This window comes from Coenobita brevimanus, chromosome 73 (assembly GCF_032717465.1).
Source record: "Coenobita brevimanus isolate Jiangsu-jjx chromosome 73, ASM3271746v2, whole genome shotgun sequence".
Taxonomy (NCBI): Eukaryota; Metazoa; Arthropoda; class Malacostraca; order Decapoda; family Coenobitidae; genus Coenobita; species Coenobita brevimanus.
Genome location: NC_137026.1, coordinates 36084298 through 36100101, shown reverse-complemented (window position 1 = coordinate 36100101; position 15804 = coordinate 36084298). Strand labels below are relative to the sequence as shown.

The 15804-nt window shown below is 38.2% G+C and overlaps 1 protein-coding gene across 1 annotated transcript in view; it reads right to left on the bottom strand.

The window, feature by feature from the left end:
• LOC145407387 (prominin-1-like) overlaps nt 1–15804 on the bottom strand; it is a 136346-nt gene that overhangs the window by 49620 nt on the left and 70922 nt on the right. Inside the window, exons 5-8 of the mRNA XM_080278322.1 lie at nt 10561–10627; nt 10050–10214; nt 9612–9733; nt 4236–4262 (exon numbers count right to left, since the gene is read on the bottom strand). Of these exons, the coding sequence (XP_080134448.1) occupies nt 4236–4262; nt 9612–9733; nt 10050–10214; nt 10561–10627 (381 nt within the window). The remainder of the gene's footprint in view (nt 1–4235; nt 4263–9611; nt 9734–10049; nt 10215–10560; nt 10628–15804) is intronic.

Here is a 15804-nt window from a genome sequence, read left to right as displayed (position 1 = left end):
AGACACTGATAGACAGATGGGCAGATATAAATAGATACTGGAGACAGAGAGACAAAAGGATGAATGGATCAACACAGGAATGAATAATGAATGGAAGAATGGATACGATAAGAGCAGATTGGACTGCATTATATTAGATTACTCTAAATTAGAATGGATGAAAACTGTACAGATCAGAAAGACAGATACAAAAAAAGACAATTATAGAAACTGATAAAGAAATGAAGTTGACATGGAAAAATAAGTAAAAGAAAAAAAAAGCAGAGAACATGGTAGACAGAGAGAGGAGGGAAAAAAATGTCTAAGAAAAAAGGCAAAAAAGGTTGAGAGAGAGATCACAAGTTCACAGGAAGAGAGAATTACCAGTGACAGAAAACTGATACAAAGAGAAAAGAAAGTCATACAGTAGGTGGAAAGGAGAGAGAGAGAGAGAGAGAGAGAGAGAGAGAGAGAGAGATCTGTAAGTGGTAGACAGAGAGAAAATTCCCAAGTCAGAGATAGAGCAAGAGAGAAAGTCATCACTGAAAGAAAGAAAAGTCACAAGCATTACTGAGAATGATAACTCACAAGGAAGTCATCAGCTGGAACGAGAGAATTTGTAATCTTTTCTCTCAATCAGCTTTCTCGACACAACATAAAATCCAACCTTCACACAGGACTCACAGTACAATATAAACTAATGTGAAAAACAACATCCAAGAATTTCCGGTATCAAAATGTCTGCAGGATGGAGTACGAAGGAAAGGGATGTAGAGGAGCAACGGAGAATCTACTGATATAAAATCTGTGTGGAATACGAAGGGGTCAATTTGGCAGTACAGTCTGTCCTCATTATAAGCTTTTTTTTTTTTTTTTTTTTTTTAAAGCTGCATTTCTGACAATATTTCTGCTATTATAAGTCAGCTTTTGACATTCTTTTTTCTATCATCACCTTGTAAATTTTTTCCTGTTGATTTCTGCTTCTTTACAATGTTTTCCTACTTCAAGCTACCTATTTTAGATATTCTTCTTCCTTTCATATTGCCGATTTTGACATCCTTTTTCATATTATGTCTATCTATCTATCTATCTATTGCCAGACACCACAATCCCGCAAAGGGTGACCATTTGTCACTGAGTTAGTTGTTTTACAGGGAGGGACACCAACCCTCCACCAACCCACTTGTTGACACGTAGGGAGCACGTATGGTTTGGTTATATGTGCATATTAAATTACAGTAAAATTGCCAAGAGTTCCACTGTCATCTATACAAGCTGTCCTAACAGTTTCCTCCAACATACAGTATCAATTGTACAACTAATTTTAAAGTACACTTATATTGAGGACTGTCTATACTGTACTGTGCTTGGAAATGGAAACAGAGGGGATAATATTTAGCACAAGTCACAATTACAGTTAAAATATTTTGAAGTGTTTTCTGTTTACATATCACTTCTTTTTAGCACTATTCTTCTCTGACACTTCCATCGTACTGGATATTCAATACCCAATAGGGGAAGGAGTTACTTAGCAACGGAAGTGTCATGGAAGAAAAGTGTTTGCAAATGGTGAGATATAAACAGTACACACTTGAAAAATGAATGTAGTTATGGCTTCTAAATATACATCAAGGGAAGCAACCTTAAGGACTTCTGGTCATGCTACTGAACACTACTGAAGAGGATGTGACCAGAACCGACACTGACATGTCCACGGGTAATGTCCAGAGGTATTAGTAAGTGCTGGATGGGGGACTGTACACAATCTCTACAGTTTTAAAGAACTCACATGCAAGTGGCAATCTGTGCAAGTTAGTACCACAATCCAGCATGCTTGGGAGGAGGGAAAGGGAAGGAATGGAGAGAGGGATGTGTACAGTCAAATACAAAAGTCTGTTCACCTCTCCTGCCCCATGCTCTTATTCCTGCATTAACAGATGACTGAATGAAGCGTAGCGGATAAAAATGCCGACTCACCCACATATATATGATATGCACTTAAGTCTGCTATATTACATTCAAGCATCTATGAATCCGAGGGTGAAAGACAGGCAGGAATGGCAAACAGATTTTTGTACCTGACACCACTAAATAATGCCAGGTTTCTGTCAGCCAGGAAACCTATAGAATACTGAGATGGGGTACTGCCATATTGGTGTTTGTCATACATAAAAGCATTGAATATATTCAACTCTTGTGATTTTGTAAGGGTAACTGATCCTAAGCCACCCTACAACATGAATATTATTAATTTTGAATGAACTGAGGGATGGATGGTAGTAAATGAAACAAGACATAAAAGTCAGTCTTTATTCCTGATATTTCATCACTAATGCAGTTTCCTCTGAAGCTGTCCTTATGGATGAAACAACAGGAATAATGGTAAAATCATATGTTTCTCCTTTTGCTGCCACTAATGGCTCCATGGTGACAGATACATCAAAGTGGTAGGGACTCTCCCATCTCCGTGTACTGTACGGCGTCCAGTGTCAACAACAGTGGGACATACCGGTGATCTTGTCCAATGTCAACAAAGCATGTGGAGGATATGGTATCGTTTGTTTTATGACCAAATATCGGGATGTATTTATGACAACAAAACTCCTGTCGTCTCACATGCTTCTCTTTCCACAGGGTTTCAAAATCAGTTTCATAAATCCAAAGCAGATGACGCTGTAATGACTACTACATTTATGGTTACAAGCAGGTGTCCTAAGTGTCAGCTGCTGCAGACTTTTTTTTATTTTTTTTTTTTTAAGAACTGATTTACAAAGTCTATGGAAAGAAAGAATCAGAAAGACAACAGGACTTCCATAACCAACAGTACATTACGTCAATACTCTACCTTCTAATTACAGTATGCAACAAATATGTTCAACAACAAATCTGGTGGCTTACTTCACTCAGAGCTTTTGCCTATGACTGTAGTTTTAAGCCTGCCATAAATATGATAAGAATGGGTCCTGTAATTTCGACTGACATATTACACAACTCACTATTAATGTATAAACTCATCTTGCTGTACTAAGAGTGTATTACATCACACCTGTTCCTCATGACTAACATATTAAAACCGACAGACAGACAGAGTCTTGCTTCATGTATTCAAAATGAGGATAGAATAACTTTTTACTGATTATCCTTAGTTAGAGTTGCTAACTTATTAAGCTGCTGATGATATGACACCTGTTTTTCATTTAACACTGATTACGATTCATTACATTATTCCTATAAGTAAGAAATCTTTTATTTTTTTTATAGGCCCTCAATAACAGTCTGTCTATTTTCCAGTTATATCTGAATTACGTATATAAAGCTGCTAAATGTTTCATGTATATGGCAATTACATCCAATTGTGTGGATAGCAGATGACGTTAGATCAACATTTTAAGAGGGGAACTCAAATATTTAGCATGAAAAATTTCTGCATCTAACAAAAGCATCTGAGGTTTAAAGATTATCATTATTTCTAATATCTCTTACTCTGGACACAGACTTGCAAGAACAGTTGATGAAAAAAAAAAAAAAATCAACAGCAGATGCTATTACCTCAATACAGAAGTTCTAAACTCAACAATGAGTGCTTATGTGTGTTCTTAATCCCTCATTCATGAACCATATTAAGTATGTGCTTCTTTTAAAGTACAGTATTTAAGTAGCTTTTTGCATGTATGCATTCCAGACATATAAGTGAAGATTGCTAGTATATTCTGCTTGTATATATGTATATAATATTCTAAACTTTATGTAAGTGAGGCCTGCCTGCAGATTTTGTCACATTGCTTGCATAAATTCTGCAAAAACAAATTTTAGTTACAAGGACTCACTGTGCTCGACAAACAAGGAATGGACATCAAAAACACTTCCCTGTCTTTCCTTCCTACCACACATTTTTTCCTTCCAGAAAAGAAAGAAAACAACAACAGAATCCTCTTACATCTCTTCTAGTGAGTGAGAGAGCCAGTGGGGTGGCACTGACTGCCCCTGAAATGGGCCTGGCCATCACAGTGGTCAAATTAAATTCGGGAGGAATACCCCCATAACCCCTCCTGCGTTCTTGACCATCCCATTTTTAAAGGCCTAGCTATGCCCCTCCTTAAAAAAAAAAAAAACAAGCTATCAGTCATAAGTCCCTCCTTAAATCCCACCCCTATTAAGCAAGAGGCCAGAGAGAGTCATGCAGCAACGGGATGTTTGGTCATGCGTCCCGTGTTACGACAACACTGGGTGGTTACAATGCATGCGGGCCAAGTTACCTGTGGCATAACATCGGTCTCCAGATACTGTGAGGAAGGAACCACTTGAGTTAGTGCCAATTATACCCTGGTCAACCTTGTACTGCGCTGCTGAACTTCGTAAAACTGTACTTGCTGAATAAAATAAACACCTTAAGTACTAACAATTAATGGCACACAATAAACTTGTCAATTCAAACATTTTGTAAACAACCGGATAACCAATCTCTTAAGAATTACAGTAACAACTGCGGTACGTTATTAAGCTGCCAATCTAAAAAAAAAAGTAATGAAAAATAAGACAAAATTAAGGCAAATGAATACAATACTAAGTTACTGATGAATTAACCCCTATTATTCATTCAAATCTGATCATATACTCCCTTACCCATGATCAAGAAACACATTACTCTAAATTATATCATTCTACATAGCATTTTATCTGAACACTCTGTTGATGTTATGGTGCAATTCCATAAGGTATTTTGACAATAACATGTATAACTATTTGCATACTGGAACTCACAGCTTTTCTATTCAAACACAGTATTTCCTATGATGAGTTAATAAACCAAATAAATGTAATTTAGATTATGAAATTATAAAATAATTCAAGTAACAAATGTATAAATGATTATACTGAGGGCTAGCTTAAATTATACCTTAATTTCTCATTTCAGCCATTCTATTAATAGTAAATAATAATAATAGGGCTGATAACTTAAGAATGCTGATAAGTTTACTTACTGCAAACATTATTTTCAATATGAACAAAGCATGATTATAAAAACTATATAATTACAAGTGCTATGTTTACTAACAAACATTATTTCTGACATGTTCAAAACACGATCTTAAAAATCATCGAGAAGTTCAGCTCACGCAATTAGTAATAAAAGGAAGCATTTCCCAATTTTCACAAATACTGTTAATAATTAAATTTGTTGTCAGTTAACCAGGGATATGCAACATTCATCAGCCTAAGACAATGCTTTCTCATCTCATTGGTAATGCAGAAATATAAACTTTCAACTGCAAGAATTTGATATATGGGTGGGACAGGCACAGACGAGGTAAAATATCAGGGGTTGCATATCTCTGAGACAAGACATAATTTAGTAATATTAAATTCCTAAGATACTGAAGGAACCATGAGGGCTACCAAAGTATTCTCAGTGGTTCTAGAGATCCCTTAACACCTCTTCCCTAGCTGCTTATTCTGCACATTAAACCATTATACTGCACATTAAACCGTTATACTGTGCTCTCTTACTGATGCAAACTATTAATATGACAGTGACATTTCAGAGAATGCTTAAGGTGTTATAGGCAAAATAAATCACTAAGGAAGAGGTGCTAAGAGACCTTCTATGCCACCTGGAATCTATGTGGCTTTAGGGGTTCCTTAACACATTTTCCTTAGTGATTTATTCTGATAAATGCATCTTAATATCTTCTTGTATGCTATGGATAAAAAGTATGTTGAAATTAAAACTGACATACAAGAGAAATTTTTAGTGTAATAAGCAAAATAAGTCACAAAGGAAAAGGTGCAAAGAAGACTCCTATTCCACCTAGAATACTTCATGTAAGATGGGACCAAAACACCCATCAGAATCCTCTAGTAAATAATGTTAGTACTGTAATCAGAACACTTAAACCAGGTCACTAATAAATAAACTCTTCAGTACGATGATGCTTGTAAATTTCTAGCTTATTCTTGCCACCATCAGGTGATTTTATTCAGCTTAGGAGAAAACTTCTATACTCCTTTCACCTTAACACGGCCCAAATTTTGTTTCTTTTGCAGCTTACTGTATTTCATGTAGCTCTGTGGCATGATAAGACAATACAGTACCACAGCTCTGCATCCTTCTCATGGCTCTTTTTCTTGACTAGCATCATATTTAAATGTCAATCTATTTTTACAACTCAGCATTCAAGATGAGTAGATGGCAATTTTTGGCCAAGTTAGAGCAAAATGAGTACAGTCCATTCAGAGCCAAATGTCTTTCCTAAACTGAATAAATCCTCTGGCGTCAGCAAGAATAAAACTGGAACCTGGTCATTGTGGGGAAGATGTTGCAAATGGATGGCAGTGGTGGATATGGGGGTCACCGTTATGGCCAATCAGACACGTTTAGGCTGATGGTTTCCAGAGACAGATGGTGTGTTTGTGTGTGTGTGTGTTTTGTGTTCATCTGTTTGTGTGTATGTGTGTGCTTAAGCTGTGTTTGTTTATGTATGTCTTTGTGTGTGTGCTTAAGCTGTGTTTGTTTATGTGTGTCTGTGTGTGTTGCTTAAGCTGTGTTTGTTTATGTGTGTTTGTGTGTGTGCACTAATGTGTGTGTTTATTCATGTCTGTCAGTCATATTATTAAAACACAGGGAGAAGATGTATCTGAGCAACTAATTTCTGATAGTGGGTTTAACAGATGTGAAAAGTTTCTGTCCATATCCTGTATATATATTCAAAACTTAAATTACAAAGGGGAGGGCATAAGTTCCAGTTTCAGCAAAAAACTTCTGAACCACATGATGAAGATAAAACAAAATGTCTGGATTCTCTATATTATAATCTTTGCCTCTCATAATTATACCTCTCTCAATGATGTTCTTGGCATTTTTTTTTTTTTTTTTAACATAGCCAACCTTTTCATACCCTCTTCTGATTTTCATTACTTAATTTCACAATACCTCAGGTACAAATTCTTACTGTAATTATTAGTTTTTGAGCTGTGATGTGAAAATAAGTGAGCAATAAGTGCATAAAGCAGTGGTGCCGCTGTTGGAAATATGAGTGCAACTTGGCTTGATTAAGTCTTTACTATCACATTACCTGAAGTGTATTTTTTATGATTTTTACAATGGATTTTCATCTAAAATAGCTTACAGTGGCAGGATGTGGTATTTTACATGGTGTTGAGCTTATTTACATATCCAAAAAAAGAGAACCAAACCTATACAAGGCTGTCATGTCAACTTCAGGCCCCAAGACAACCAAAATCAAATTAGGAAAAAAAAGGAATTTGAAAAAAAAAAAAAGGCCCATCCCAGCTTGTTCCTTTCATAGAACATGGGCCTGGCTATCACAATCCAGAGAATTTAAAGATATGAGATCCGCCCACATCCCTGGCAGTCTAAAAGTAGAGGCTTGCATTTCCTTTTACAATCTGTGTTTTAATTATCTGACCATGCGTTTGTGTGTGTGTGTGTGTGTGTGTGTGTGTGTGTGTGTGTGTGTGTGTGTACGTGTACGTGTACATGTGAGCTACAGACACAAATAAAGCCAGTCAAACGGCCATCGGTGCGAGTGAGAGGCCAAGAAATGAGCTGCGTTGATGTTTATAATATAGTCCTTCAGTATTATGATGCCTTTTTAATTTCATTCTTGCTACATCCAGACAATTTTAATAATTTCAAGACTTTTCAAAATGAAGGGGTACCATACATCCTTTATCCAACTCCCCCATTCTCCTACTTCTAAGCTAAATAAATTACTCTAATAGCTGCTTCAATAAAATAAATAATATAAAAAAGGCATGTCACTACAAAGAAAGTAAATTTCATGAATGCAATGTCCTTTCTTCATTATACTTTTGCTACATCCAGATCATTTCATACATTAACCCCTTCAATCTGGTGTTTAACCTTGTTACCCCAAAATTATTTTAATAATCTTAGTAGAAACTATCCCTTCACTATATGAGGTTCTACAAAATTTAGTAAAAGTTTTTGATGACAAGAAAAATGGAAAATAAAATTCATAGTGCCACAGTTAATCATTCTTCTTTCTCTTACTTTTTAGTATTATTTATAGAAGAAACATTTTTGGATTCATGAGGGTGCAAGAGATCTCCAGAAACTGAACACAAAAATACAACTGTTCCAAGAATTAAAAACAGAAAGGCTTCACTACACTGATGAAGTTTTATATATACAGCTGAAGTTTTATATATACAGCTCTCTACTATTATTATTATTATTATTATTATTATCATTATTATTATTATTATTATCCATCATCCAATCCTACATTCCCCAATGAGGAGCATAGGAGCCTGGGGCTAGGCAGTTGGTCCTGACATTTAAGATGAGAGTGACCTACTTATTATTATAATTATTATTATTATAACTTATTATTATTTACAGATGCAACAAATCTCCCCAAAACTGAATAATATAATTTGACAGACAGGGAAATAATATACAGAAAGGCATCATCATAGCGAAGGACATATCAATAATGCTTTCTCTCCTTTGTTATTATTTATAGATGCAACACAGACATACTGGTGAGATGCGTGGTGTAAGAGATTAGATAAAAAAAAAAAAAATGCTCCATCCATCCATGCTCTGAGTAAATTAATACGAGTAAGGGAGATGTTGTGGCCTGATATCTCCATATCCATCACTCACACCAGGTGATAATGAAGCTCGTATCCTGGTGGTGTATGAGGCTTGTAGCACCTCTCCCTCAGTGATTTATTCTGCATGCTGTACCTTGCCATCCTCTTAAATTTGTGTTTTAAATATGAATGCACATTCGATCAAAATGTACCTTTATGCATGTGATTGATAGTTTCACAGACCTTTTTAGTAATGCTGTTGTTCGTGATTTCATCCTAACGTGCAAGTGCATACATACTTTTTTCCTCAAATATATACTGGGAGGAATGCAGGTACAAGTGATCCATATGCAGAAATAAACAGGTAAGGAAGAGGTGCTAAGGACCCTCCTTAACCAACATGAATATGAGCCTAACACCCATATGCTTAAAACTTGACCCACTAAGCCTTGTGATGTAGTTTTCATTTTATATTTGCTGTCTCCTGATGATGTTATTCAGCCCAGGATACAATGATATGGAAGTGGTAGTAGTAGTAGTAGTGGCAGTAGTAGTAGAAGCAGAAGTACTAGTAGTAGTAGATGCAACACAAGGCTCATCCGAATGTGAACCTGGTGGACTACAGGCTGAAGCTGCCCTCCTTCTGCATTCCACCATTCTCTTTTCAGGCAACAGGACTGGACTGAGGGACACTTATATAACCAAGCATTTGTGCCATCTGGTTATATCAATGCCACCACATGAAGGCATCTCTAGCATTTCACTGAGAGATATCCTTCCAGCCATCACTCAGTCCAGTACTGCCTTGTTAAAAGTGTAGGGGGTGGACTGAGGGACATTCATATAACCAGGCAGCTCCATCGTCCAGTCATAATGGTGCCACCATCTGAAGGTGTCTATCCCCAGGTAGCTGAATAAAATCATCAAGTAGTAGCAAAGGAATGAAATCAAACTTCCATCATCGTACTGAAGGGGTTAAAATCATCAACCTTTAACCCCACGACCACTCCAAAACAAGCCTTCATCAACTCTCCATCCGCCGTCCCTACCGTATCGAAGTCAATGTTTATGTGGAGCTTGTCCCCGTAGCGGTTGATGAGGCTGCGGCAATCCTCCAGGGCCTTACACTGCTCCTTGAGACCGAACAGTCGTGTGGCCACTGATTCAAGACCTGCGGGAGGGAATGACATTAACTGAGCAGGCAATACACTTGCTTGCATGCATATAATGACATAAAGAGAGAGAAAAACACATAGACAAAGAAAGACTAAGACAGACACAGACCTGGACATTGACATATATATATAAAGAAATATTCAAAAGAAGAGATGAGTACAGACAGACACAGAATGAAAGTAAATACTGTACAAATAGACACAAAAACATTCATTAGAAACACACTGACAATGCCATACACACACACACACACACACACACACACACAAAACCTCCATATCTACCCCGCTCTCTCTCTCTCTCTCTCTTACCACTCTGAAGGTTTGAGGTCTGGTCCAGCAGCTGCAGTGTAGTGTCCTTCACTTCTGAGAGATCCTTCTTGATTACCGACAGACTCGTTGCAATTGCAGTGAGATTATCAATTGCAACTGCACGTGTCACTCGAGCCAATTCACTCTTTACTAGTTCACCGCTACCTGCAAATCAAAAAAAGTATTACTGATGAGTCTCCTTGGTAACTAGTCAAATTTTACCTCCAATATGACTACCTCTGGCCATCAAGTAAGATGCAAGGGGTTAAGGATTTGTCTGAGTCACCTATCAAATATCTATATATCGATCATCTATCTATCTATCTATCTATCTATCTATCTACTGATCAATCTTTCTATCTATCTATCTCTCATCTATTACTACTGCAACAATTTAACAAACAAGTCTAATTTAACAAACAACTGTCTATCAATCATCTACCTATTTTTCTATCTACCTATTTATCTATCTATCATCTACTACTACTGCAACAATCAACAAACAACTTACTGTCTAATTTATTGAAGAGAACATTTTGTAACTCCCTGTAGTTGCTGACTAAGAGATTTTGCACCTCCTGTAAGAAAAATGTACAGTAATTAGCACACATGGGTTTAGCATACATACATACACATACATACATACATACATACATACATACACATACATATACATACATACACATACATAGAAATATACAAAAATGCACACTGTTACACTGAACACACATTATCAACAATACAATGCACCCATAATTGGATTCTCTCTCTCTCTCTCTCTCTCTCTCTCTCTCTCTCCCTCATTCCTTCTTCTTCATATCCTTTTCTTTTTTTCCCCCTCTTCTTCCCTAATATTCACCCCTCTCTCGTATTCAATTTCTTCCTCTTTTCCTCTCCTCCCTCCTCTTCCCTAATATTTCCCCCCCTCTCTAATCAAAATCTTCCTCTTTCCCTCCTCCTCTTCTTTCTCCTCCCTCCTCTTCCCTTCTTCCCCCTCCTCTCAGTTCCATCCCCTCTTTCTCTCATTCAGTTCCTTCGTACCTCTTCCCCCCTCTCTTATTTTATTTTTCCTCCCCTCCCCTTCCTTCCTATTTCCCCTCTCTCATTCTGTTCTCTTCCTTTTTTCTCATTTCTCCCCTTCTCTTTCCTCCTCCCCCCCCCTTTCTCTCAAGCTCCATATCATTAAACTCAACTACCACCCATTAACAAAATTTCCAACGTCTGTTCCCGACTTCTAATCCCAGTTTTAATTTTGGAATGTGAGAGAATTAAAGATATCTCATTTTCTCACTATTTTTCATTTATTTTTGCTAACATGCGAATTCTATTCAACTTAGTATTATTTTTTGCATTAGTTATAGAAATATTGACATTCTGGAAGCGCTTCATTGTCAGATTATTGCACAAATGATTAAAACTGTGATGTGGAGGCTAAAAATTTAATGCATTAGTCAATGTCCTGAAGTAGCATTGTCAATGTTCAGAATTTAGCGTTTTTGTTTTTTTTCGCTAGATCTTGAGTCGTATTCTCCATAGTGCCATACAGCCATACTATGGCTTGGTGCTAGTTCTTCATTATTCCTTTCATCTTTGGAGTTTAAAAGTCCATTTGCCTTATTAGTTTATTTCTGCATATACCAGGCTAATAAATCGTGTATGTGCTTATTCCATATCAATAGTATACGTTTCAGACAAATGTTTAAGGAAGCCCATTTGCCTTATTAGTTTATTTCTGCATATACCAGGCTAATAAATCGTGTATGTACTTATTCCATATCGATATTAAACATATCAGAGAAGTGTTTAAGCAGGTGTAATATACAAAGCAACTGGCCAACAAAGGTGATCCAATTCACGTCCATTTAGAGGCAATATTTAACGTCTAGCTGCACTAAATTCAGATATTATAAAAATGTCTTCAGAGTTCTGGTGATGTTCTAGATATCATAGTCAATTTCCTAATTATATTCAGGAGTTTTATGTATTTAGCGGCATTCTCAAGCTTAGCGATATTTATGAATCTAAACTTAGCAACAACGCATGTAACACCTGTCAGTTTACGCGGGAAGTTCGAAAGAGGAGGGTGGGTGACAAAATGCTCTCATAGTTTCTTTAATTTCTGAATGACAAAGGGGGATGCTGAGGCTTTTCTGTGCATATTTCACTCACATGGCGTCATCAGGACAACCTTTACGTGTGGAAATAGGAAAGACTGTATATTAGCCAGAAGTATAAATATATAAGAATAATGTGAAGGCAAATCGAAATAATGAAGTTTGAAAATCGCTCACATAATAGTTTTAGAATTCGAACAAAGATGATAATAAGTGGAAATAAGGTGTAGAACAGCTAGTATATAAGGAAGGCGGCTGATAATACAAGCTACTCGGACTCAAAAGGTTAAGGAAAAATTAATTCGTTTGCCCCTTCATTAAAAAAAAAGAGGGGATGGGTATGAGGTGTGAACTGAAGGGAGGGCAGCCTGATTACGAATGATATTTACTTTTAGCTTCATATAACGACTAAAGCGGTATATTGGTTACGCCATGGACTGTTCTGAAGGATTTTAAACTGCAGCTTGAGTACGTCGGAGCTATATTTCTGATTTCCATTTTGTCAGTTTGAATATTATGCACAAAAAGATGATGATAGTGATGACAGCAATTATGATGGTGATGATGGCAATTATGAAGGTAATGATGGCAATTATGAAGGTAATGATGGCAATTATGAAGGTAATGATGGCAATTATGAAGGTAATGATGGCAATTATGAAGGTAATGATGGGAATTATGAAGGTAATGATGGCAATTATGATGGTAATGATGGCAATTATGAAGGTAATGATGGCAATTATGGCGATGATGCTTAGGACTACGATGACAATGACTGCTTTACTCTATAATCCATTTCAGTACCGTCTCAAGCTCGTAAAGGGCCCCTGGGCTAGGCTACTATGTCCAGGCATGAAATCAAAACACATTATAACCGTTTCCTTAAAAAGTTAATGAATAAACATACTCCTCAGCCACACACGCAAAACCGAGGTCAATTTTGGCGGGAAACTTAAACGTCATTCTTGGCGGGAAACTCGGATGTCAATTTGGAAGGAAGACACCACAATAAATTCTTCTGAGTAAATTCCACCGGAGAGAGTGAGAGAGAGAGAGAGAGAGAGAGAGAGAGAGAGAGAGAGTGAGAGAGAGAGGGGGGGAGGGAGGGAGGGAGGGAATTAAATGAACAACAACATTTTTCCGACCCAACCGTTCCTATATTAAAAAATCAAAAATTCAATCAACACCGAATATTAATTCCGAATATACAATAAATATTTTTTTATCCATTCTCTCTCTCTCTCTCTCTCTCTCTCTCTCTCTCTCTCTCTCTCTCTCTTTCCAATTCTCTTCTGTCCCATCAGAGGTGTAGGGGTCCGGGGCAAGGCTACTCAGTTTCGACTTTTAAGGCAAACATGACCAGCCTCAATCGCCCCTGAGTGGCATTATGTGAGCAAGAAATCACAACCACTCCTCGCATCTAGGCGTAACCCTTACAAATCCCATCCGATTGGATCCCCTTATCCCACTAAAGCATAAAGCGTCATCTGGCTATATGGTTACCACCCAGCGTAGTAACTGGTTTTCTGGGTTACAAGAAATCATTTGGTTATATGGTAACCACCAGCGTATTAAGTGGTTTCCTGGGTTACTGATACAGCTTACCATTCAGTATAAAGTCACCTAATGCACCACTACGTCGAGTGAGTGGATGGTAAGCGCCTCCTTATAAATTGAAAAAGAAGAAAAACTAAGTTCCCCCAAGGCAGAATTATAATACCATTTTTTGCACGAAAGAAAACGAGGTCGAGTGGTAATCTTATTTTCCTCTGCACTCCGGCACAAAATGCAATTGGCTGAGAAAATGGTGTGGGTGAGAGAGAGAGAGAGAGAGAGAGAGAGAGAGAGAGAGAGAATGTAAAAAATATTAAAGTTGCGTACACAGAAAAATACGTATATACTGTGTGTGTGTGTGTGTGTGTGTGTGTGTGTGTGTGTGTGTGTGTGTGTGTGTGTGAGAGAGAGAGAGAGAGTCAAAGTTAGCCACCTGGGTCTTGCTAATAACTTCTATGCATCCAAATCACCCTCCCTCATAGACCTAACTGCAGAGAATGCCTAACTACACAGCCCTTCACACCCACAACGCATATTTAATTATAGAGAACATTAAGAGTAAATACTGAGATGGCTTGAGAATATGGAGAGACTGACAAGGAGAGGAGTGTAAGGGAGGAGGGATACCTGAGATGAAGGGATGGGGTGGAGATGCGTATGACAGAGTTAGAGACAGGGCAGAGTGATGGTGGACAGGGTGGCGTGGAGGCAATCTGTATGGCTATAGAGAATGAGAGACTGACGAGGAGAGTTTATGTGACTGAAATGGACGGGAAGGGGGAGATCTTAGATGAAGAGATCGGGTGTATGTGAAGAATCGACGGTGTGAGCTGGAGAGAGGGGAGATTGACGATGGAAAGGGTGACGTGGGGGCAATCTGTACGGCTATAGGGAATGAGAGACTGACTAGGAGAGTATGAGTGAAATGGTGGGGGAGGGGGAGAACCGAAGTGGAGGGATGGGTGATGTGACCGAAGGGGAGTTGGAGGGAGGGCAGATTGATAACATAATATTAGGAAAATCAAGAGCAAAATGGAATAATAAAATACAATTATGAAAGAATAGATTAAAAGCTTAGATGATATGGGTGTGGGGTGAGTGGATCTGAATAGGAGACGAGGAGTATGTGAATGAGTGTGAGGGTGGGAGGAAGGGAAAGAGAGAGGGATGAAGGGGAGGAGAAAAAGGGGGAAGAAAGGAGAGAGGAGGGGGAAGGGAGAGAGAGAAAGGGGGGGATGTGAATAAGCTGGTAAAAAGCTTGAGGTATGTATGTAAGTGTTTGAGGGAAGGGAAAGAGAGGGGAGAAGGGATGGAAGGAAAGGGAGTGTGTGTGTGTGTGTGTGTGTGTGTGTGTGTGTGTGTGTGTGTGTGTGTGTGTGTGTGTGTGTGTGTGTGTGTGTGTGTGTGTGTGTGTGTGTGAAAGAGAAAGAAGGCTTGGTAGGTCAAGAAGGAAGGGAAGAGAGGGTGGAAGGGCGAGGGGGGGAAAGGGAGGGTGAGAAAGAGGATGGGAGGGGGGAGGGGAAAGGGAGGTAGAGAGAGGTAATGAAAGATGAGAAAGACGATGACGATGATAAGATTAGGAAGGAAAAGAAGAGATGGAGAGAGAGAGAAAGAGAGAGAGAGGTGGAGAGGGAGGGTACACCACTGTGATCAATACACTCCCTCCCCCTTCTCTCTCTCTCTCTCTCTCTCTCTTATTCACCTCCAATTCCCCCTTCCCCTTCCAAATCCCCCCCCCCTCTCTCTCTCTCTCACACACACACAGGAAGGAAATGGTTGAATAAAGATCACCAGAAAAATATTACCAAAAACAGAATGAGAGAAATTGAATGAAAGAATGGGGGAGGAAGGGAGGAGGAGGGCGAGGAGGGAGGGGAGAGGGGAAGGAAGAGAGAAGAGGAGGAAGGAGAATGCAAAGAAAACGCAATAACGAAAGAGCATACGAGTACAGTAGGGTATTATTATTATCATTATTATTATTATTATTATTACCACCACCACTACTACTACCACTATTACTACACTACTACCACCACCACCACCACTACTACTACTACTACTATTTCTACTTCTACTGCTACTACAAG